The 22,699-nt window shown below is 49.1% G+C and overlaps 1 protein-coding gene across 2 annotated transcripts in view; it reads left to right on the forward strand.

Moving 5' to 3' along the window:
* CRISPLD2 (cysteine rich secretory protein LCCL domain containing 2) overlaps positions 1-22,699 on the forward strand; it is an 87,907-nt gene that overhangs the window by 53,565 nt on the left and 11,643 nt on the right. For both annotated transcript variants that reach the window (XM_005592683.5, XM_005592684.5), the window contains exons 11-14: positions 282-325; positions 2,909-2,981; positions 5,950-6,025; positions 14,959-15,092. In XM_005592683.5, coding sequence (XP_005592740.1) covers positions 282-325; positions 2,909-2,981; positions 5,950-6,025; positions 14,959-15,092 — 327 coding nt within the window. The remainder of the gene's footprint in view (positions 1-281; positions 326-2,908; positions 2,982-5,949; positions 6,026-14,958; positions 15,093-22,699) is intronic.

Raw genomic sequence — 22,699 nt, forward strand, 5'->3', positions numbered from 1 at the left:
TTGCAGCTGTGCTTAGATTAAATTTATCTTATATATTTGAAAACCATTATTCTTAGAAGGGGTCTATAGGCCTCACCAGGCTACCAGAGGAGTCCTTGATACAAAAAAAGTTAAGATACCCTGCTCTAGAACATTCTAAGAGCTCTCAGGCCGATAGGAAACAAGTAGAAAAGTGTCAAGTCAAGATTGCAAATAAGATAAGTATAGGAGCAAATGTTCACTTGTAGAAGCGATTCTATTTGCATTTACCTAATGGCTTTTTTTTTTTTCTCTCTTAACAGCAAATACAAACCTTCCAGCTCATTCATGGTGTCAAAAGTGAAAGGTAAGCTGGCCAGTCTCTTTTGCAACCATAATACCTGGGTTATCTCAGATTTTTGTGGAAATTTCACTTCCTTGAGTCACTGATAGAATGTTTATCCTGCCTGTGAACATTATGGTTCTCATCATTGTCAAGGCTTTTTCAAGATGTCATTTCTTTAACCAGCTTCTAAGAATATCTGGACTTGAAATTGGCCCGAGATCACTGCACCAGAAACACAGGGCTGAGGTTGCCAGCTGAATGTCACAGACGTACTGACGCCTGGGGCTAGAGTGGCTGAGAGGTTTCACTGGGAGTGCCACTTTCTGTCCATTGGTAATGGCTACCTGGAGTGTAGTGTTAAGAAGGATTCTGAGGCCTGCATCTGAGCTCAGTGGAAAACAGAGCTTGATAGACTAGTAATGTCTGCCATGGACAAGAGAAGGAGGTAAAGGGAAGTGTGTGGCACTTACTTGCCGTCTCTGGCCCAGCTTTTTACATTGCTCAGTGTATATTCATTTGGAAGGTGGGATGCACGATGGGTGAGCACACTCCAACCAGAAGTGAGGGGATGGGTCATAGCTGCCCACACGGCGCCCTTGACTAAAATGATCTCAGGCAAGCAGGGATGTAGGAGCCATTCCAGCTTCCTCCCCGGAGCTCTGCCAGCAGACCATGCCATTGTTTTGGGACAGCAACTCTTATCATTTGCCCTCCATGCAAAAGTTCTAGTTAGATATCTTTATTAAAATATGTAGTAGCTTTTTTTCTTATTGCAAAAAGAATGCCTGTTTATTCCAGATAATTTAAACATGGAGTGGAACATTTTTTTTTGTAATGATGACCTAAATTCCAGCAGCCAGAGATAACCATGGTGAACACGTTGGCAAATATTTCAGTTTGTTTTCTCTATGTATTAGAAGTATGTACATTGGTAATATATACGTTGATGACTTTTAAAACTTGAAATGGAGTTACATACAATTTGGTAACCTAATTTTTTTCTTAAGTAATTATGTGTCTGGCTGATATAGTAGCTCATACCTGTAATCTCAGCACTTTGGGAGGCTGAGGTGGGAGGATTGCTTGAGCCCAGGAGTTTGAGACCAGCCCTGGCAACACAGTAAGACCCCGTCTCTACAAAAAATACACAAAATTAGCTGGGCAGGGTGGCACACACCTGTATCTCAGCTACTTCGGAGTCTGAGATGGGAGGGTTGCTTGAGCCTGGAAGCTCGAGGCTGCAGTGAGTCATGATCATGCCACTAGACTCCTCCTCCAGCCTGGGTGACAGAGCAAGACCCTGTCTCAAAATATATATATATATATATATGTGTGTGTGTGTGTGTGTGTGTGTGTGTGTGTAATGTATTTCTGTGCCTTTAAATCAAGCTTGTCCAACCCACAACCCATCGGCTGCATGTGGCCCTGGATGACTCTGAATATGGCCCAACACAAATTTGTAAACATGAGATTTATGCATGGACCTTTTTTTTGTAGCTCATCAGCTATCATTAGTGTTAGTGTATTTTATGTGTAGCCCGAGACAATTCTTTCTCCAGTGTGGCCCAGGGAAGCCAAAAGACTGGACACCCTTGCTTTTTTTTTTTTTTTTTTTGAGACAGAGTCTTGCTCTGTCACCCAGGCTAGAGTGCCGTGGCGCAATCTCAGCTCACTCCAACCTCCTCCTCATGGGTTCAAGCAATTCTCCTGCCTCAGCCTCCTGAGTAGCTAGGATTACAGGTGTCTGCCACCATGCCCGGCTAATTTTTTTTTTTTTTTTTTTTAAGTAGAGACAGGGTTTCGCCATGTTGGCCAGACTGGTCTTGAACTCCTGACCTCAGGTGATCCACTCGCCTCAACCTCCCAAAGTGCTAGGATTACAGGTGGGAGTGAGCCAAGATCGTGCCATTGTACTACAGCCTGGGCAAAAAGAGCAAAATTCTGTCTCAAAGAAAAAAAGAAAAAGAAAAAGTTTACCTAGCCCTGGACTAAATAAAGACATGCTGTCAAAGATCACAGGTGGCCAGTATTAGAACTGTTTCCTTACCTCTGTTGTTTAAACACAACAAATGACCTTGGAAAAAAAAAAAAAAACCCTCGCCCTCCGCAGGGATGAATGTGCCTTGACTAACAGCAGGAGGCGGGTGGCATGTCAGCAAGAGTTCTAGAGCAGGCACCGGAAACCTGGGCTCCCACCTCAGTCCTGGGAGGCCTCTAGGGGCACTCCCAGCTCTCTGGGCTTCCATTTCCTCATCTGCGTACTCAGAGTAACACCTACTATGAGGAGCAAAGGTGATCAAGTCAGGAAAAGTTTCCAAATAAGACAGTCACCATTCAGATGAAAAGCACCACCAGCCCCACAGAGAAACCACTGGGAGTGACAACACCCTCAACCCGCAGACACACGCAGGCCGTGGGTTTGGTCTCATCTCTTGAGTGCCCCTCGGTGGGGTACGAGGAGCCTGCTGGGTCCTAGTCCCAGGTCTGTTCAAGGGCCCAGGGAACCCATAGGCCCTGGTAGTCTAGTGGCCCATTTCACAGCCCCGTAGCCTGAGGCCCAGGCATGCTGGGACCTGACCCTTTCCCCCTTGCTTCTCTTCACAGTGCAGGATTTGGACTGTTACACCACCGTTGCTCAGCTGTGCCCTTTTGAAAAGCCAGCAACTCACTGCCCAAGGTAAGGCGGAGCTGATCTGTCATCTTTTCTATGCATGATGTTAGATGTAGCTTTTTAGGTTGGGTGAGGTGGCTTATACCTGTAATCCCAGCACTTTGGGAGGCCGAGGCAGGTGGATCAGTTGAGGCTAGGAGTGGGTGACCAGCCTGGCCAACATGGTGAAACCCCATTTCTACTAAATTAGAAAAAATTAGCCATGGTGGTGGGTGCCTGTAATCCCACCTACTCGGGAAGCTGAAGCAGGAGAATTGCTTGAACCTGGGAGGCGGAGGTTGCAATGAGCTGAGATCACGTCATTGTCCTCCAGCCTGGGTGACAAGAGTGAAACTCTGTCCCAAAATAAATAAAATAAAAATAAAAAATCGGCTTTATTGAGGTACATGATACCATCCACCCATTAGAAGTACACGATGTGGGCCGGGCATGGTGGCTCAAGCCTGTAATCCCAGCACTTTGGGAGGCCGAGACGGGCGGATCACGAGGTCAGGAGATAGAGACCATCGTGGCTAACACGGTAAAACCCCGTCTCTACTAAAAAAAAATACAAAAACTAGCTGGGCGAGGTGGCGAGTGCCTGTAGTCCCAGCTACTCGGGAGGCTGAGGCAGGAGAATGGCGTAAACCCGGGAGGCGGAGCTTGCAGTGAGCTGAGATCCGGCCACTGCACTCCAGCCTGGGTGACAGAGGGAGACTCCGCTTCAAAAAAAAAAGAAGTACACGATGTGTTTTGGCCAAGGCATACAGGGTCACAACCACCATCCATCAAAGCGGAGGACACTATCACCACCCCATGGCATTACTGCCCTGGTGGTCAGTCCTTCTCCCTCCACCTCCCAGCCACACCCCTGCCACCAGGGAGCTTCTTTCTGTTGCTCTGATTTTGCTTTTTCAGCAAAATTATGGCGCCATGGTGGGGTGTGGTCCTGGGTGTCTGTGGCTTCTTTCAGTCTGTGTCATGTGTTGGAGACTCAGCCATGTTGTGGAGTGTGTGTGTTTATTCTTTCAAATCCTTATGCAGCATTCCATTCTGTGGATACGTGACAATGGGTTCGTCCCGGGAATCAGTTCTACAGGCAGCTAACCCCAAATGACTGATCCGTGGAGGATGATGCCTCCCAGCATAAAATAAAGGGTGTCCTGGCAACACCTGTCACTGAAGTTCCTGGTAGATCCTCTTGGGAAGGGAACACAGAGGAAACATCCCCTCGTTTGAATGGGCTGAGGCGCCTTCTCAGATGGAAAAGGCCACGGGATGTCTCCACTTTGTAGATGTTCCCCAGGGTTCAGATCATATAATACATCTGTAATGCTAAGCTGCCCTTCAAACAGAGCACACTTTCTGACTTAGCTCCATTGTAAAATTAGAAATAGAGGGAGAGTCCCAGGACCCGGGGTTGAAATGCTCCGAGGATGAAGACGTCTGCCCTGGAGGTTGGGTGGTGTGGCCTTCATGAGCCCTTATACTGGGCTGGAGACCTGTGGATTCTCTAAGGGACAATACGCGGTGACCCCAGGGTCTGAGCAGCAAAAGGCCTGGGAGAGCAATGGTTGGGAGGGGCCCAGACTCCTTTCCCTCGGCCACCACCCCACTTCAGCCTTTCTCTGGGCCTCCGCTGCCTCTGCACCACCGTCTTGATCGCCCTTGAATGTTCGAGTGGGGATAACAGCCTTTTAGTAGATTTTCCCTGAATATTAGAAAGAAGCAGAAGGAAAGAATTTCAGAAAATACAAACAGAAAAACTTGACAGAGTACAGTATCCAAAATGTTAATTTCTGACCTGCCATTCCAAAAGAAGAAGTAGGAGAGAATGGAGAATGTTCTTAGACTCTCTCCAATTCTTTTTTTTTTTTTTTCTTTGTTTTTGAGACCAGTTTTGCTCTTGTTCCCCAGGCTGGAGTGCAGTGGCGCGATCTTGGCTCACTGCAACCTCTGCCTCCCAGGTTCAAGCCATTCTCCTGCCTCAGCCTCCCTAGTAGCTGGGATTACAGGCCTGCACCACCACGCCTGGCTAATTTTGTATTTTTAGTAGAGATAGGGTTTCCCCATGTTGGCCAGGCTGGTCTCGAACTCCCGACCTCAGGTGATCCGCCTGCCTCGGCCTTCCAAAGTGCTGGCGTTACAGTTGTCAGCCACCACGCCTGGCCTTTTTTTTTTTTTTTAAATCCACACACACACCCTTTCTCTCTACCCACTCATTTCCCTTCCCCGCCCCTAAGAACTGTTTCAACTTCTCAGTCCCTTTGCCAGGCCTTCTTCCTTCCCATAATCCTGTCCATCTGGGGCCCTATGGCTTCCAGCTGCCATTTTGGTTTCTTGATCCTGGGCTCCAGCCCACGTTGGACTGTTCCGGATAAACAAAGAAGATCTTTTTTTAAGTAAAGCCTGTGCTCTTTCCCAGCTTGAGTTTGTCAAACCACCCAGGAGTCACTCATTTCCTCATCCCCTGGAGCATCTGTGGGGACTGACACAGAGTGATCTAACCCCTTCCACCGCAGGTTATCAGTGCCCCATCCTTGGAATATTCTGTGACTCACTGAGGTGAGGGCCCTCCACCCTTTCCTCCTCCACACAGGGAAGCGGCCTTAGAAAAAGTCTCTCGATGCTAATCTCCGTAATGTACCCACAGTATGAACCGGTCAACACCCAAGAATGGGAGGAGCGGCCTCACAATTCCACACTCTTCTCTCTTAGATGTTTCTTCCCTTTACCTTCTTGTTTGTGCATGTCTTTCGTGGATGTGTGTGTGTGTTTAAAAATTCTATCTACACTGTGTAAGAGAAGCAAAGATATTACTATCTTTACCTCTGCTGAGGGGGGGACGTATTGTTTTTTTCCTAATGAGGAAAACTGTGTGGCGGTTTCCTTTCATCTAAGAGCTTAAATCTTGGAATTCAAATAAAGAGAGCCAGCTTAAGAAGTTTGGTTTTCTGTGCTCAGACCCATCGCATAAATGCTTCCTGTTTTCCAGAGTCCGTTGTCCGGCGCGCTGCAAGGACGAGCCTTCCTACTGGGCTCCGGTGTTTGGAACCAACATCTACGCAGATGTGAGTAGGATGCATTTGCAACAGCTGCCTCTCAAAGCCTGTTCAGACCTCAACATGCACGCTCCAAAATCTGGATACTTGAGACTTTATTCCAGTGCCTCTTAGCTAAATTAATTAATTTATTTATTTATTTAGAGATGGAGTCTCACTCTGTTGCCCAGGCTGGAGTGCAGTGGAGTAATCTTGGCTCACTGTAACCTCTGCCTCCTGGGTTCAAATGATTCCCGTACCTCAGCCTCCCAAGTAACTGGGGTTACACAGTGCACCACCACGCCTGGCTAATTTTTGTATTTTTAGTAGAGACAGGGTTTCACCACGTTGGCCAGGCTGGTTTTGAACTCCCGACCTCAGATGACCCGCCCACCTCTGCTTCCCAAAGCACTGGGATTCCAGGCGTGAGTCACCGCAGCCAGCCAACCCCTTAGCTAAGTTTCGATCACTCATTTCTGCAAACATTGCCCCCATTTCCCCATTTCTAGAGATAGTAGTGCTTCCACCTACCTGTCCTCATGAATGTAGATTCAGGAGTGCCTGGCCTTACTCAAATGTTTTCATAGTTTGAAGGCTCTCATGCTTCAGATAGTTCATTTTTCCAGCTATTTAGTCATCTTCCCAGCTCTCTGGATGCATTTATAGAAACTGGTCCACGCACTGTATTTCTTCTCGGTTATGCACACACCTAGCTAAAAGCACAAAGAAGATAATACAGACTACCCTAATTTACTACTTGTTAATAGCACTCTCGTTATACGACTCTCTTCCTCTATTCTTTCCCTCCGAATTTTAACCAGGGAGCTTTAGCCTGGTTTTTCTTAGGTGAATCCTGCAGAACATAGTCTGTTCCCTCTGGTTGTCCAGGGTTTGGGGACATGGTGACACAGACGATGTGATTGTGGTCCCAGTTCTGCTGCCAGCAGGCTGTGTGATCTTGCCAAGCTGTTTCCTTGTGGTTGAATGGCCCAGAACTGGGATTATCAAATCCAGGGAATCTTCTAGATCTAAAATTCCGTGATTAGGGCAGCATCATTCATCTCTAGCTAATGTTTTTTATTTTTTTATTTTCTGAATAGAGACGGGGTCTCACTATGTTGCCCAGGCTGATCTCAAACTCCTGGGCTCGAGCGATCCTCCCTCCTTGGCCTCCCAAAGTGCTGGGATTATAGGGGTGAGCCACTGCACCCGGCCTGCAGATAGTGCTTTACTCAGCTGCTTGTCATCATCCCCTCCTTTACAGCTCTCCCCCGCCTCCCACCACCATCTTTGCCTCTGTCCGCATTAATTTGTTACAGATTCCTGTAAATATGAGGTCACTGGGCTCTGTAAGGTCAGAGCAGGCTTCATGACTAAGCGTTTTCGCCCTATCTTTTTTCTTTCCTCTTTAAATGGGTCTTTTTTCCTTCTTGAAAGTGATTCAGCTAAAATTGAGTTATAAGAGTTAGAATTTTTATGAAGGAGTAAAATAATATATGTCGATTATTACACCAAATGTTTGAACCAAATTCTACCATTAAGAGACAGAGTCTGAGGTTTTCAAATGATATAAAAATAAAGAGCTGGGCAAAGCTATCCCAGTCAAATACAAACAAACACATGAAAAGCAAGAGTGCCAATATTCCTCTCTGAAAAAGTGGAATTTAAAGTTAAATGTACTGAATGAGATAAAGTAATGTTACACAATGGCACAAAAGATACAGTTTACTGGAAAAGGAATAAAAATTATACACACCAAACGATATAGCAGCTAAACCTATAAAGCAAAAAAAAAAAAAGAAAAGAAAAGAAATGCAAGAACTTAATGGATGTTTGCAACAATAGAAGGCTACTTTTTTTTTTTTTTTTTGAGACAGTTTTGCCCCTGTCGCCCAGGCTGGAGTGCAATGGCACAATCTCAGCTCACTGCAACCTCCCAAGTTCAAGGGATTCTCCTGCCTCTGCCTCCCGAGTAGCTGGGATTACAGGCGCCCGCCACCACACCCAGCTCATTTTTGTATTTTTAGTAGAGATGGGGTTTCACCATGTTGGCCAGGCTGGTCTCGAACTCCTGACCTCAGGTGATCCACCTGCCTTGGCCTCCCAAAGTGCTGGGATTACCTGCATGAGCCACTGCAGCCGGCCAAAAGGCTGCCTTTTATTCAACACATACTATGTTTTAGGTCCTTTAAAAACACCATTTCTAGGTATCTTTATCCTTATCCCTGTCGGAAGAAAACAAGGCTCATCGTAACCTGTCCAAATCCACGCAGTAAGCATGTGGCAAAGATGACAAACAGATGAAGATGTGTCCGGCTTTAGACTCTGCTCCTTCCCTGGTCTATCTTGCCTTGCTTAATGTTACCTGCATTCATAGTTACACCGATATGAACAGGCATGAGGGTGAAGAGCTACGTGCAGTCTTCACGAACAAGTGTCACTAGGATTTTGAGCTTTTGGGACCACAGTGCTCATGACAGGGCTTGACACTATCATTATTTGTTGGAGGAATAAATCAATGAAGATAGTGCAGTAGTCAAACAGCTCTTAAAAAAGGAAGAAAGAATGAAGCAGGGAAGAGGGAAGGAGACAAGGAGGGAAGGAAGAAAGCCTCCTCCGTATGAGAGGTTCTTTTCTGGCCTTAGTTTCTAGGTCACTGTATTCTGGGAAATGATGATGGCTTTTGGAAAATGTCTGTTTAGCTATGGGATTGATTTTGGGAGAGCTGCCTCCAGACCTTCAAAGGGCCTGTTCCTGCCTGTGGCTCCCGCCTGTTCACCAGGACTGCATTTCCTGGCAGACCCCTCGCTGTGTGGCGAGCTGCAGACAGAAGCATCGGGGTGTGGCCCAGGGAGCCGAGCCACGACGGTGACATTTGCCAGTTGTGGGAAGCCGGGCAACCTTTCCCCTCCTCTGAACCTCAGTCTTCTGTCCTCCCCGTCCTCCTTGGTGCTTGGATACGTTCTCACACTTGTGCACATATCAGAATCCACCCCCGCACCTCCTTGAGGGCTGGAGCAGATTTCCAGGCCTCGCCCTGGAATCGTTCAGGATCAGTGGGGCTGGGTGAAGCCAGAGAATCTGCATTTCCAACAAGTTCCCAGGTGACCCTGCTGGTCTGGAACTGCATGTTGAGGACCACTGGGCTGGCGAGGACAAGCCCCTGGGAGTTTTCTGTTCTGGCGGTGGTGACTATGGCAATCATGGCGGTGGCATTTGTCTTGACTGACACCTACTAAGCATGTGCTGTGTGCCATCCTGCGTTAAGCCTGGGGTCTTATTTAATCTTTTTTCTTTTTTTTTGAGACAGAGTCTCACTCTCTGTCACCCAGGCTGGAGTGCAGTGGCGTGACCTCGGCTCACTGCAACCTCCGCCTCCTGGGTTCAAGCAATTCTCCTGCCCCAGCCTCCCAAGTAGCTGGGATTACAGGCGTGCGCCACCACACCAAGCTAATCTTTGTATTTTTAGTAGAGACGGGATTTCTCCATGTTGGCCAGGCTGGTCTCGAACTGCTGACCTCAAGTGATCTGCCTGCCTCTGCCTCCCAAAGTGCTGGGATTACAGGCGTGAGCCACCGCGCTCAGCCCTTCTTTAATCTTCCCAGGAGCCCTCTTCTTCCTCACTGTCATCACCCTATGTAGGACAGTGGACAGATCGCCGGCTCCACGGCTCCACGCGGCAGTCCCGCCTCTGATCTTTATCAGCTGAGTGATTTGGGGCAAGGTGCGAGCCCCCCGCCCCTCAGTCTGCCTGTCTGTTGAAAGGGAATGATAAAGGTAACACCTACCTTGTAGAGTTGTTGGGATCACTGTGTCCACGCATGTGAATTGCTTAGAACAAAGACGCGTGAAGATGTGACCTGATCTGCCTTACGCAGAGAAAGGAGGGGCTCTGGGGTTCACACAGGTCATCCCAGGTCACACAGCCAGCAAGCGCTGGATGCAGGATTGGTTACCAACCTCATGGATATCAATTGTTAATAAATACTCAGGTATTCCTGTTGCAACAGGCCCTGAGAAAAGGAATTGGACGCCTTGTCCCGTTTACTGAAGCCTGCTGAGAGGAGAGGTGTGGGAGGAAGGAAAGGTGTTTGCGTGGGAGATGTGCCTGTTGATAACAGGGCCTGTGGCGTGAGAAAGATCCCGCCATGGGTGTGAGCTTTTCGTACTGATGCCCTGCGGCTTGATGTTATCACAGAAAACTTTGTGTCACTTTTGTGTCCAGAAATCCTCCAGGGACTGAGTCAAAGCGCCGCCTCTGGGGCTGCCTACCAGAACCTCTTGGCAGGTCTCAGCTAGGAGGGTGCCCCTCCCCCGCCAGGGCTTTTAGCGGTTGAGCTTGCGACACGGAAGGGATGGGTCCCTCCTGGCGTTCCATTGGGAAACAGCCCGGGCCTTGCTCCTGGTGCTGCAGCCGTTGGCAGTGTGAGCAATGCTCAGAGAGACAGAGAGCCTGGAGGCCTTATTTCATCTTGTTGTTGTTGTTGGAAATGCAAATTCTCTGGCTCCTCTCAACCACTGATCCTGAATGCTGAGAGCGGGGCCTAGAAATCTGCTCCAGCCCTCGGGTAGGGGCGGGGGTGGATTCTGAAACCTGCACAAGTATGAGAACTTATCCAAGCACCAAGGACTCCGCCTGCTGTAAAGAACAATGAGCCTGATTGTGTTCACTTACCAAACTTGCCCCTTTTGAGAGGAATTCTAAAATGGTCACTTCATCTTCAAGTCTCCTCGCTTCTCTTTGAGTTGGATGCAAAGTTATTGCTCCTTAGTCCTTAGCCGGGCACAGAGCTCTCTGAGAATTAAGAAGTTGTGGATCTTTCCTCTGAAGGGGGAAAATGCGTCCCGGTTCAGGCAGGGAGGCTGGCCACCCCGGTTTGCCCAGGGCTGAGGGGTTTCCCATGCCCTGTGCTAACACCAGCCCCTGCTGGTTCACAGCCTTCTGCCTGCAACTCCAGGGCCTCCCAGATACCCAGGACCCCGCTTTGGGCTAAGGAACCCCGCCCTCATCCGTTTAGTTTAGTTTATTTATTGAAGAAAATGAAGACATGTTAGCACAGGGTTTTTAGAAAGTGGCCTTCAGTTACTCAGTAAACGAATCCTGGAAAGCAGGAAATCCACTTTTCAGGTCTTTGATATGAATGTGTGTGTTGGCTCCACTTTTCTCTTTTGTTTTTTGTTTTTCTGAATAGGCCTATGACTGTTAATGTGGGAATGCTGGATCCACTCTTTTTTTTTTTTTTTGAGATGGGGTCTCGAGCTCTGTCGCACAGGCTGGAGTGCAGTGGTGCCATCGCAGCCCACTGCAGCCTCAACCTCCTGGGCCCAAGCGTTCCTCCCACCTCAGTCACCCATGTAGCTGGAACTACAGGCATGTGCCGTGACGCCTGACTAATTTTTTAAATTTTTTGTAGAGACCAGGTCTCGCTATGTTGTCCAGGCTCGTCTAGATCCATGCCCGGCTAATTTTTGTATTTTTAAAAGAGGCCGGGCGCGGTGGCTCAAGCCTGTAATCCCAGCACTTTGGGAGGCCGAGACGGGCGGATCACGAGATCGAGACTATCCTGGCTAACACGGTGAAACCCCGTCTCTACTAAAAAGTACAAAAAAACTAGCCGGGCGAGGTGGCGGGCGCCTGTAGTCCCAGCTACTCGGGAGGCTGAGGCAGGAGAATGGCATAAACCCAGGAGGCGGAGCTTGCAGTGAGCTGAGATCCGGCCACTGCACTCCAGCCTGGGCAACAGAGCGAGACTCCGTCTCAAAAAATAAAAATAAAATAAAATAAAAATAAAAGAGACAGGGTTTTGCCATGTTGGCCAGGCTGGTCTCGAACTCCTGACCTCAGGTGATCTGCCTGCCTAGGCCTCCCAAAGTCCTGGGATTACAGGTGTGAGCCACCGCACCCGGCCAAACTGGTATTTTCAAAGAGTCCACCTCTGTTCATTCCCTCATGCCTGGAACCTGCTAGATTGTGGTGTTTGTCACATTCAAAGGGCAGCTCAGGGTGCATTTTCCAGACAAACTGTCCTTTTACAGTGGATCCTGAGACACAGGCTCTCTTTGGCCTTAGCAATGCTTCCGGGGCCCCCAAATGGGCCGAGGACAGTGGTAAGGACAGGGGACAAAGGAGCTATGAGACTGTGCCGGGGACGGTGGTGGTCTGGCCTCTATCGAGGGGTCACTGATTATTTCTACAAAGGCTCCCCGAGCTTGGGTTTAGCTCCCCACTCCCTTCTCTGTTGTAGTTAAAAAAAAAATACAACATAAGCCGAGCAATGGCTCACACCTGTAATCCTGGCATTTTGAGAGGCCAAGGTGGGAGGATCATTTGAGGCCAGGAGTTTGAGACCAGCCTGAGCAACATGGTGAAACCCTATCTCTAAAGAAAATGGAAAAATTAGTCAGGCGTGGTGGTGCGTGCCTGCAGTCCCAGCTACATGGGAAGCTGAGGTGGGAGGATCACTTGAGCCCGGGAGGTCAAAGCTCTGCTGAGCCCAGATGGTATCACTGCACTCCAGCCTGGGTGACAAAGTGAGACCCTGCCCCCCACCCCCAAAAAAAATATGTAACATAAAACTTACCCACTTAACCATTTTTAAGTGCACAGCTTAGTTGTATTAAGCGTATTCACATTGTAATGGGTTAGACCTCCGGAACTGTTTCGTCTTGCAAATCTGGAACTCTGCACCCACTGAACTGCAGTTTCCTACTTCCCCTCCGCCAGCCCCTGTACTCTCTGTCTCCATGAATTTGACTTCTTTGGATGCCTCCTATAAATGGAATCATCCCAGCTTCATCTTCTCCACCATGTCTTGCTCTTTTCTTGAAGGAGGTGCCAGCTTGGTGAACCAGTGGCTGGGACTTCATCTTCTCCCTGATGACCCCTGGGGTCGAGTACTGTGCAGAGGGGAGGGTTTCAGAGGTGACAGAGCCCAGCCCTGCCCTCCGGCTGAGTGACCCATTGCTGGATGTTAAGCTTTCAGGCTCAAACCTGCTGGTGGTGGCTTCTGTCTGCACACTACACACGCGGGGAGGACAGAACACGGGAGACTGCACCGTTCACCTCCCCACCTTTGACGCACAGAGTGCCTGGGGGCTCAGTCCCCTGACAGCCACGGCCCTGACGTCACTCGGTTGTGAATGGAGGCAAGACTGGAGTCTGTCTTCCTGCTCTGTAGACAACGGGTCCGGCTTTTCATCTTTCCTTAAATTAGCAAGTTGCTGCGGGGGACTGATGAGGCGAGTCCATGAGCCTGGGTGAGCCTGTTGTCCAGACATCCATGGTGCCATTCTCCTGGAGATTCCATTTCCTATAAATTTGAAGTCAGGCCGGGCGCAGCGGCTCACGCCTGTAATCCCGTTACTTTGGGAGGCCGAGGCGGGCGGATCACCTGAGGTTGGGAGTTCGAGACCAGCCTGACCAACATGGAGAAACCCTGTCTCTACTAAAAACACAATAGCCGGGCATGGTGGTGCATGCCTGTAATCCCAGCTACTTAAGAGACTGAGGCAGAAGAATCACCTGAACCCAGGAGGCAGAGGCTGCAGTAAGCTGAGATTGCACCATTGCACTCCAGCCTGCGCAGTAAGAGCGAAACTCCATCTCAAAAAATAGATAGATAGATAGATAGATAGATAGATAGATAAATCTGAAGTCATCAAACTTAAGGGACTTCATAAATCAGATCACTAGATCTACCCACAGTGGGGACATTTTTGTGGACAGTGGTTAGAAGCTGTTCGGTTCCTATTACTGTTAGAATAAATCACCACAGACGTGGTGGCTTAAAGAAACCCAGGTTTATTATCTTTACAGTTCTGGAGGCCAGAAGTCCAACGTGGGTGTCACCAGGGTAAAATCAAGGTGGCAACAGAGCTGGTTCCTTCTAGAGGCTTCAAAGGAGAATCCGTTTTCTTGCCTTTTCCGGCTTCTAGAGGCCACCTGCATTCCTTGGCTCATGGCCTCTTATTCCATCTTCAAAACCAGCAATGGGGCCGGGTGCAGTGGCTCATGCCTGTCATCCCAGCACTTTGAGAGGCCAAGGCAGGAGGATTGCTTGAACCCAGGAGTTCAGGACCAACGTGAGCAACACAGCGAGACCTTGTCCCTACAAATAACTTTTAAAAGTTAGCCAGGTGTTGTGGTACACAACTGTCGTCCCAGCTACTGGCGAGGCTGAGGTGGGAGGATCCCTTGAGCCTGGCAGGTTTTATCACCCAGAAATTGAACTCGTTGATGATGTCAGAAAACAGCACATCCTGCCTCTGTGTGGCACCCAGCTGCTCCCTTAGTACCCAGAATAGTCCAGAACCCACCGCGTGTCCAGTCTACACGGCATGAATGGCCCCTGCCCACACCTCCTGCCACGTTCTGCCTGACTCACTGTATTCCAGCCACCCTGTCCGTCTGTCTGTTTCTTGGACGTGATGAGTTCACATCCACCCCAGGGCGTTTGCACGAGCCTTTCCCTCTGCCTGGGATGCTCTGTGCAGAGACGTTCCCACGGCTGTGACTGTTTCCTTTCTGTCGTTCAGCCTTCCCTGAGCAGTTCCCCCTGATGAAACTACTCTCAGGCAGGCCCCCTCCACCCAGGCATTTAGCTGGTTTTGTTTTCTTCATAACCGACAATACCTCATTTGTGTATTTATTTATTTGCTCACTCGACTTCATGAAGGCAAGGTCTTTATCTTGTTCCCTGCTGAATTCCCCCAGTTCCTAATCCAGTGCCTGGCATATAATAGGTGCTTAGAAAACACTTGTTGAACAAATGAATGAATGCATGATGTCCAGTCTCTCTGGAGAGACCACCGAGGTATCAAGGTAGTGATGATTATTTCCCAGGGGTTGATGTGGTCGACACCCCACCAGCTGGGGCGCCCGGCAGTGAATGGTTGAGCCCCAGCTGGCTTGACCTGTGAACTGGAACCCCCGTCCCTGACCACAGTCCCTCCTGTGCTTCCAGACCTCGAGCATCTGCAAGACAGCCGTGCACGCAGGAGTCATCAGCGACGAGAGCGGGGGTGACGTGGACGTGATGCCCGTGGACAAAAAGAAGACCTACGTGGGCTCGCTCAGGAACGGAGTTCAGTCTGAAAGGTAGGGCGGTGTTCTCCAACCTCTGACACCCAAGCCCGGCTGCTAAGGGTCCCTCAGGGGGCCTGGGAAGAAGCCCAGAGTCATTACCCTTTAAAATAAAACTCCGGTAGACTTGCATGAATTCTTACCAGGACTCCCAGGTAAGAGCCTTCTTTGCTTTTCTCTTTCTTTTGTTTTTCAAAATAGGGAATGCTTTTCCCTACTATCACATTTGGGATTAAGGAAAAAAAAAAAAAAAGAACTTTTTTTCCTATTATCAATGAACGTTTTTATAGAAAATTTAGAATCTGTAGGAACATCAGATAAGCCCGAAGATAAACAATCATCCGTAACTCATCAGCGGGGAGAATTACTGTTAGATTTCTTGGCGTGCGTCCTTCCGGTTGTTTTTCTTTGTGTGTGTGTGCATTTTTTTCCCACAAAAAATGGGATCAAATGATAGTTACATACTAGTCATATAAAGCTACATCGTAATATAGTTACATAGAGTTAAATAAGATCAGGGAGCCTGGAGTCCTACAGACTTGGGCCCTGTTTCTTACCAGCTTTGTGGCCCCGAGCAAGCCACCTGATTTCCTTAAGCCTCAGTTTTCTCCTCTGTGAAATAGGGATAATAGTAGACCCTGCCCCACAGAGCTGTTGGGGGGTGAACGGAGATGGTGCCTACCTAGTGCCTGGCAGTAAGAAGCACCCTGCAAATGAGGGTTATGTTGATTACTCTGTATTCCCACTCGAGACCATACCTTTATGGAAATCTACAACCATAAGTCATTGGCAGTGACTGCGAATGACTGTAACGTGCTTCTCTTCATAGCTGGTGTAAGTCCTTTCCATCTGTGGGGGGGGGGCAGATCCTCCCCTAGTAAGTAGCCTTCTCCGGCAATCTCTGCACACTGTGATTGTTTCCTTAAATCCCTAGAAGTGGGCGGGGTGTGCTGACTCAAGCCTGTAATCCCAGCACTGTGGGAGGTAGAGGTGGGTGGATCACCTGAGGTCAGGTGAGGCAGGAGAATCGCTTGAACCCAGGAGGTGGAGGCTGTAGTGAGCCAGGATTGCGCCACTGCATTCCAGCCTGGGCAACAAGAGCAAAAGTCTGTCTTAAAAAAAAAAGAAAAAACAAAAAAAAAGAAGTCCCTAGAAGTGAAATTCCTAAGTGAGGCGTTTCCCGAGTGTCCTTCAGAAAAGGCACTCAGCCTCCCGAGTAACTGGGATCACAGGCATGCGGCACCACGCCCCACTAATTTTTGTATTTTTACTAGAGATGGGGTTTCGCCATGTTGGCCAGGCTAGTCTCAAACTCCTGACCTCAGGTGATGCGCCTGGCTTGGCCTCCCAAACTGCTGGGATTACAGGCACGAGCCACCGCACTCTGCCGCTGTGATTATCTCTTTAAAGATCTCCAAATACAGTCACATTCTGAGGTGCACTTGAGCGTTAGGACTTTTAGGACTTTAACATACGGATTTTGAGGGACCACAGGTGAGCTCATAATGGGGCAATGTTGAAGAGTTCATATTTGAGGGCCGCTCTTTAGAGAAGGAATAAAATCAAGACTGTAACGTGCCCTGGGACCTTGGACGCTCAAGCCTCCCTGCCTCCTGGAACACGGGCCCTGCTTCCACCGCCAGCCTCCTGGGCACTTTGAGCAGCGGGTTCACCCTGTGAAGACGCCGCAGCGTCACTTGTACCCAGATCGTGCCCATTCTTCCCGGGACCCCTGCCCGGTGACTGTGCCGTCGGCAGCCCCGAAGAGCCCGAGTAGACAGCTTCCACGTTTTCTCCTTCAGCACGCGCGGCCTTTGTTTGGGAAAAGCTTAATGAAGGGAAATTCCACTGATTTAATGGGAGGGAAATGAAGCAGCTGATTAGGAGGAATTTCCTGGCCGGGCTGGAAAGAAATCCCAGGGCATCAATTTACTGAGCTCTTTGTACCCTCTTTAAGAGAAAACAGTCTCCCTGAGCAGCGCAGGCAGCTGGGATTTGTTCCCTGTCGGGCTGATTCATGAGAACATCACGGCAGTGCCCTGTGGGCTGGGGACAGGGGCCTCCTTGTGGGGCCCCATTGGTAGGCGCCTGGGGAGGGCACGGAGGGAGAGAAGGCCCCCGAAGCAGCTTCCCCACCCCGCCGCTATCACCCAGGATTTGGGGAGCTGCCCGTCTTTCTTCCCGTGACACCCACCCAGATCGCCACTGTCGCTGTCTTTGTAGGTGTCTTCCAGGCATCCCTCCCAAGCACAGATGTCACTGGTGCCTTCTGCACTCTAGAAAGATTTTAGTGATTTTCTGCAGCATTTCCAGAGTTAAGACTTTGCTTCTCTTCCTTCTGGGACTCTCTGCTCCTTTGTCCTGTGGACTGGCGTCTGTGATAATGCTTGGTTTCAGCTTCTCTGTGCCTCAGTTTCCTCACTTATAAAGGGGGGAATAATATTACCTGCCCCCTGGGGTGGTGGCAGGGCAGGAGGTCTCCAGGTGGGGTCCCCAGGCTGATGGTGTCCATATCGACCCAGAGCTTGTTGGAAAAGCACATCCTCCGGCCCCACCCAGTCCCGCTGAATCGGAATCTCTGTGAGGGGCCCAGCAGACTGGGTCTGAGCAGGCCCTCCGGGGCGTTGTGAGTGTGACAGCCGCTGTTCTAAGAGTGACCCGAACCTGGCAAATCTGAAATGAGTCAGTCAGCACTCACGCCCCACCCTTGCTCCAGCCTGGCTTGGGGGAGAGTGCAGAGCCTGTTAGATGTGGAAATAACAGCTCCATAGTTTCTGTTTCTTAGGGTTTCTGGACACATAGAGGGATTTTCGGTCATCCAACCCTTGAGATTCTCAGCCCTGAGTTGTCCAATACAGCAGCCACCGGTGGTGGGTGCTCACTGAGACCTGAAACGGGCTTGTCCTGAGCCCATTTGGAGATGTGCATAAGTGTGAAACACATACCACATCTTCAAGATTTTATACCCATGACTCATATTATTTTGCTACTAAGAGTCATTCAGCGAGGAGTGGTGGCTCACACCTGTAATCCCAGCGCTTTGGGAGGCCAAGACAGGCGGATCATCTAAGTTCAGGAGTTCAAGACCAGCCTGACCAATATTATAAAACCCCGTCTTTACTAAAAATACAAAAATTAGCCAGGCATGGTAGTGCACGCCTGTAATCCCAGCTACTCAAGAGGCTGAAGCAGGAGAATCGCTTGAAACCAGGAGCTGGAGGTTGCAGTGAGCCGAGATCACGCCACTGCACTCCAGCCTGAGTGACAGAGCAAGACTCCATCTCAAAAAACAACAACAACAACAAAAACAGTCATTCATTTACTGATTATTCATCGCACACCTGTGCTGGGACCCAGGGCACAGGTGATCAAGTCCACAGAACTCGTATCTCAGAAGGGGAGTGAGCACTGGAGCCCCACACAGGCTGGTGGCCAGGACAGTACGTGGCACCCACTGCACTGAGGATGCTGCTCACCCACTCCCCGGTGGGGTCACCTCGGGCAGGCAGTCTCCCCAAGCCTTGGCTGCTGCTCTAATGGGTCACCATGAGAATTATGTGAGAGAGTGTGTGCGAAACCCTCGGCTAGTGGCTCAGAGGAAGCATGACATAAAACCCAGGGGCACCTGTTGCCACAACCTCAAAAGATGCCATGGTTCTTTTCTTATAGGGTCAGGTGGCTCGATCCTAAGAAATGACCTACATGACTCATCTCTCAGGATAAGGAGTCAGGGATCTTCCAGGAATTCATTCTTTCATCCTGGCTTCCTTCCTTCCAACACTCACTGCATGCAGGCATCATACACTTAGTGAGTGCAGATAATGTCCCAGGCACCCAGGATCCCACAGGGAGCACAACAGTGGACCTCTGCCATCGTGGCATTTGCCATCTAGTGAGAAGACACAGTGCAGAAACGACAATGCCAGCGGCAGGCCCAGGGGGTCACTGTTGTGGAGGGACAGTTTAGGGAGGCATCAAGAGGGCCAGTCTTACTGTCCAGAGGGGACTGCTTGGTGACATGGCTCCCAAGAGAACCCTGCAGAGACACCTGGGCATGGCCATGCCCTGTCCTTTCCTTATTTAGTTGGGACCTCAGCCACCGTCTCTGCACAACGCACGGGGCTGGGAAATTTCCCAGGAGCCTGTTCCCAATAGGGGCTGTGGAAACCCAGCCTGGAGCCAGAGGGCGGCTCTGTCCCTGATGGTTGCTGAGCCCTAGAGGGGTCACAGGCAGTCCCAACGGAGATGCAGATGTTGTATATACTGTGACCAGTTCACAGCAAACTGTATTTTAAATGTAGGGAATCCTTCAATCACACCAACCACCAAAACCCCCAGACAGAATTCTCAGCACACGGGGCCAAAGTCAGTTCTGCTTCACCGTGGTTTTGGTTGAGCAATGATCCTCTTCTAGAAGAGGACTTCCTGGACGTTTCGAAAGGCAGCCATGCAGGAATGAGGCAACATAAGAGACTAGCACCTGCTCTCTCACCCCCGCCTGCCAGGTGGCAAAGGAAAGAAAAGACATCAGGAAGAGCTTTCAATACTGGGACGAAAGTGTCTGAATATTCTTGGGGAAATGCTAGACATCTGGATGGATGTCAGTTCAGAATTTTTTCTTAGACCAGAACCATTTTTAACACAGATTTTGCAAGAGATTGAGAAATATATCAACAATGATGCTGAGCATTCTTGCTCACTTGACATTTTGAAATTTCACCTTTATACAAAGGTATATATGGGTGGACATCCATCTGAATTGCAAATTCATTCACCTAACACTTACGGGCAGCCCCTGGGCTAGGGACTGGGGACACAGCCGGGAACAGAAGAGAAAAAAAATCCCTGTCCTCAGAGGGATGTGGTCTGCTATAGCAAGTGCAGTAGAGGTATGATGTGAGCATGCATGGAATTCTAAAGTTTCTAGAAGCCAAAGGAAGAAGTAATGGAAGGGAAATTTTAGGATGCATTTTACTTATCCCAATGTATCCATATTATTTCAATATGTAATCAACAGAAAATTATTATTAGAAATAAGAAATATACATTCTGTTTTGGATACAAGATCTTGGAGATCTGGTGTGTGTTTCACACTTATGCACATCTCCATTTGGACAAGCCTGTTTTGGGTGTCAGTGAGCACCCACGACTGGTGGCTACTGTGTTAGACAACTCAGCACCGAGAATCTCAAGGGTCAGGTGACTGAAGATCTCACTATGTGTCCAGAAATCCTGAGAAAAAGAAACTACTGAGCTATCATTTCCAGATCTAAGGAGCACCGCCCTCTCCCCCAAGCCAGGCTGTACCAAGGCTGGGACATGAGGTTCTCTCTGCTCTGCAGAGGAGCTGCTAATAGCAGACAGGCGGGTTCCCATTCCCTCCACCCATATCCTGAACTTCCACTGGCTCTGCACACATTAGCACATCTAATTCCCCAACAGCCCTGCAAGGTAGGAAATGTCATTATCCCTATTTTATCATTAAAGAAAGGGAAGCACAGAGAGGTTAAGCAACTTGCCCGAGGTCACCCAGCCTACCAGGGGCAGAGCTGGGACCCAAACCTAGGCCACCTGTACCAGAATCCATGCTTTCAAGCAGCACTCTTGACTTCCTCAGCCTGGACAGACCACTGAACTTGGGGCACAGACCCTTCCCAAGAAGGGGCCAGGGAGAACCTTAAATGCCAAGATAAACTTGTTCCTATCTTTACAATAGAAGAAATATATACTTATTTAAATACTACATCCAGAGAGCAAAAAGTGAGAGTCCCAACAGGTGCCCTGCTAACCACAGTTAACTGCTGATTTATACCTTTTCTTGACCTGTTTTCCCTCTGTGCACATAAAACACACATAGAAATCAAAATAGAGATTGTGTTGTACGTGCTAGTCTGAAACTTTTCCCCCCGAAGAATAATGATATATTTCATCAAATAAGATGAAGAAGTTTGACAGTTCCCTAGGGTGTGGGCTTTGTGAGGACAGTTCCCTCACCACATGTGCATACCCGGCCTGCGCTCCCCACATTCCCACTTTGAAGGGAGGGTGAGGTTTAAGCCTAGCAGGGGCAATGGCATTTGTAGCTCCCAGCTACTGAGCACCTGCTGGATGCTTGCCTCTGGCCCAGGTACCTTCCTGGAGAGGCTCATGGACTTTTTACAGTGTCCCTAAGGAGTGGGCACTTCGATGAACCCAGTTTACAGATGTGGAAACTGAGGGTCAGAGAAAAGGGTTAACCAGCCCAAGGTCCTAAAGATAAGCACCAAACCTGTATCTGTCTAACTTTTAAATATTTCTGAGGGATCAATAGAGGGGTGAGACTCTGGGAGAACAGGGAGAACAGGATTGGAATCCTTTTTTTTTTTTTTTTTTGATGGAGTCTCCCTCTGTCGCTGAGGCTGGGGTGCAGTGGCGCGATCTCAGCTCACTGCAACCTCTGCCTCCTGGGTTCAAGTGATTCTTCTGCCTCAGCCTCCTGAGTAGCTGGAATTACAGGCACCTGCCACCACACCTGGCTAATTTTTTTTATATATATGTTTAGTAGAGATGGGGTTTCACCATGTTGGCCAGGCTGGTCTCGAATTCCTACCTCAAGTGATCCGCCCACCTCAGCCCCCCAAAGTGCTGGGATTACAGGTGTGAGCCACCGTGCTCATCCAGGATTGGAATCCTTTAAAAAAAAATTATATAGAGAGAGAAACACACACACAGATAACATACACAGACACAGACACATACACACTCACAGACACGTACACATATACAGACAGTCCTAGACACTTAAGATCGTTCAACTTACGACTTTTCAACTTTATAATGGTGTGAGAGCCATGTGTATTCAGCAAAAACCATACTTCAAATTTTGCATTTTGATTGAAAATTCTTCATACTAACTTCCTTGTCAAATAGGCCTGTGTTAGGTGATTTTGCCCAGCTGTGGGCTAAGGTCAGTGTCCTGAGCACACGGAAGGTAGGCGAGGCTGAGCTGCGACGGAGGCGAGGTGTATTCAGTGACGGAGGCGAGGTGTATTCAGTGCATTTCTGATGTGGGCTTCTGACTTCCGATGGGTTTATCAGGACGCTACGCACTGTAAGTCGGGGAGCATCGGTGTCGACAGTCATGTACGTACATATAGAGACAGTTATGTACATATAAATGATATTTCTTAATAATTAAAAAGAAATTACACTTTTTAAAAGCCAAGGCCGGGCGCGGTGGCTCAAGCCTGTAATCCCAGCACTTTGGGAGGCCGAGACGGGCGGATCACGAGGTCAGGAGATCGAGACCATCCTGGCTAACACGGTGAAACCCCGTCTCTACTAAAAAATACAAAAAACTAGCCGGGCGCGGTGGCGGGCGCCTGTAGTCCCAACTACTCGGGAGGCTGAGGCAGGAGAATGGCCTAAACCCGGGAGGCGGAGCTTGCAGTGAGCTGAGATCCGGCCACTGCACTCCAGGCTGGGCGGCAGAGCCAGACACCGTCTCAAAAAAAAAAAAAAAAAAAAAAAAAAGCCAAAAGACCAAGCACTCAGGGGGTTCCTCTTCTGCCGTCCTGTTAATGCTGGGTTCGGGACTCCACGGGCAGCTTCCCTGTCTGCCCATGGGACCAGAAGCGGCCGTC

This window comes from Macaca fascicularis, chromosome 20 (genome assembly GCF_037993035.2).
Source record: "Macaca fascicularis isolate 582-1 chromosome 20, T2T-MFA8v1.1".
NCBI lineage: Eukaryota > Metazoa > Chordata > Mammalia > Primates > Cercopithecidae > Macaca > Macaca fascicularis.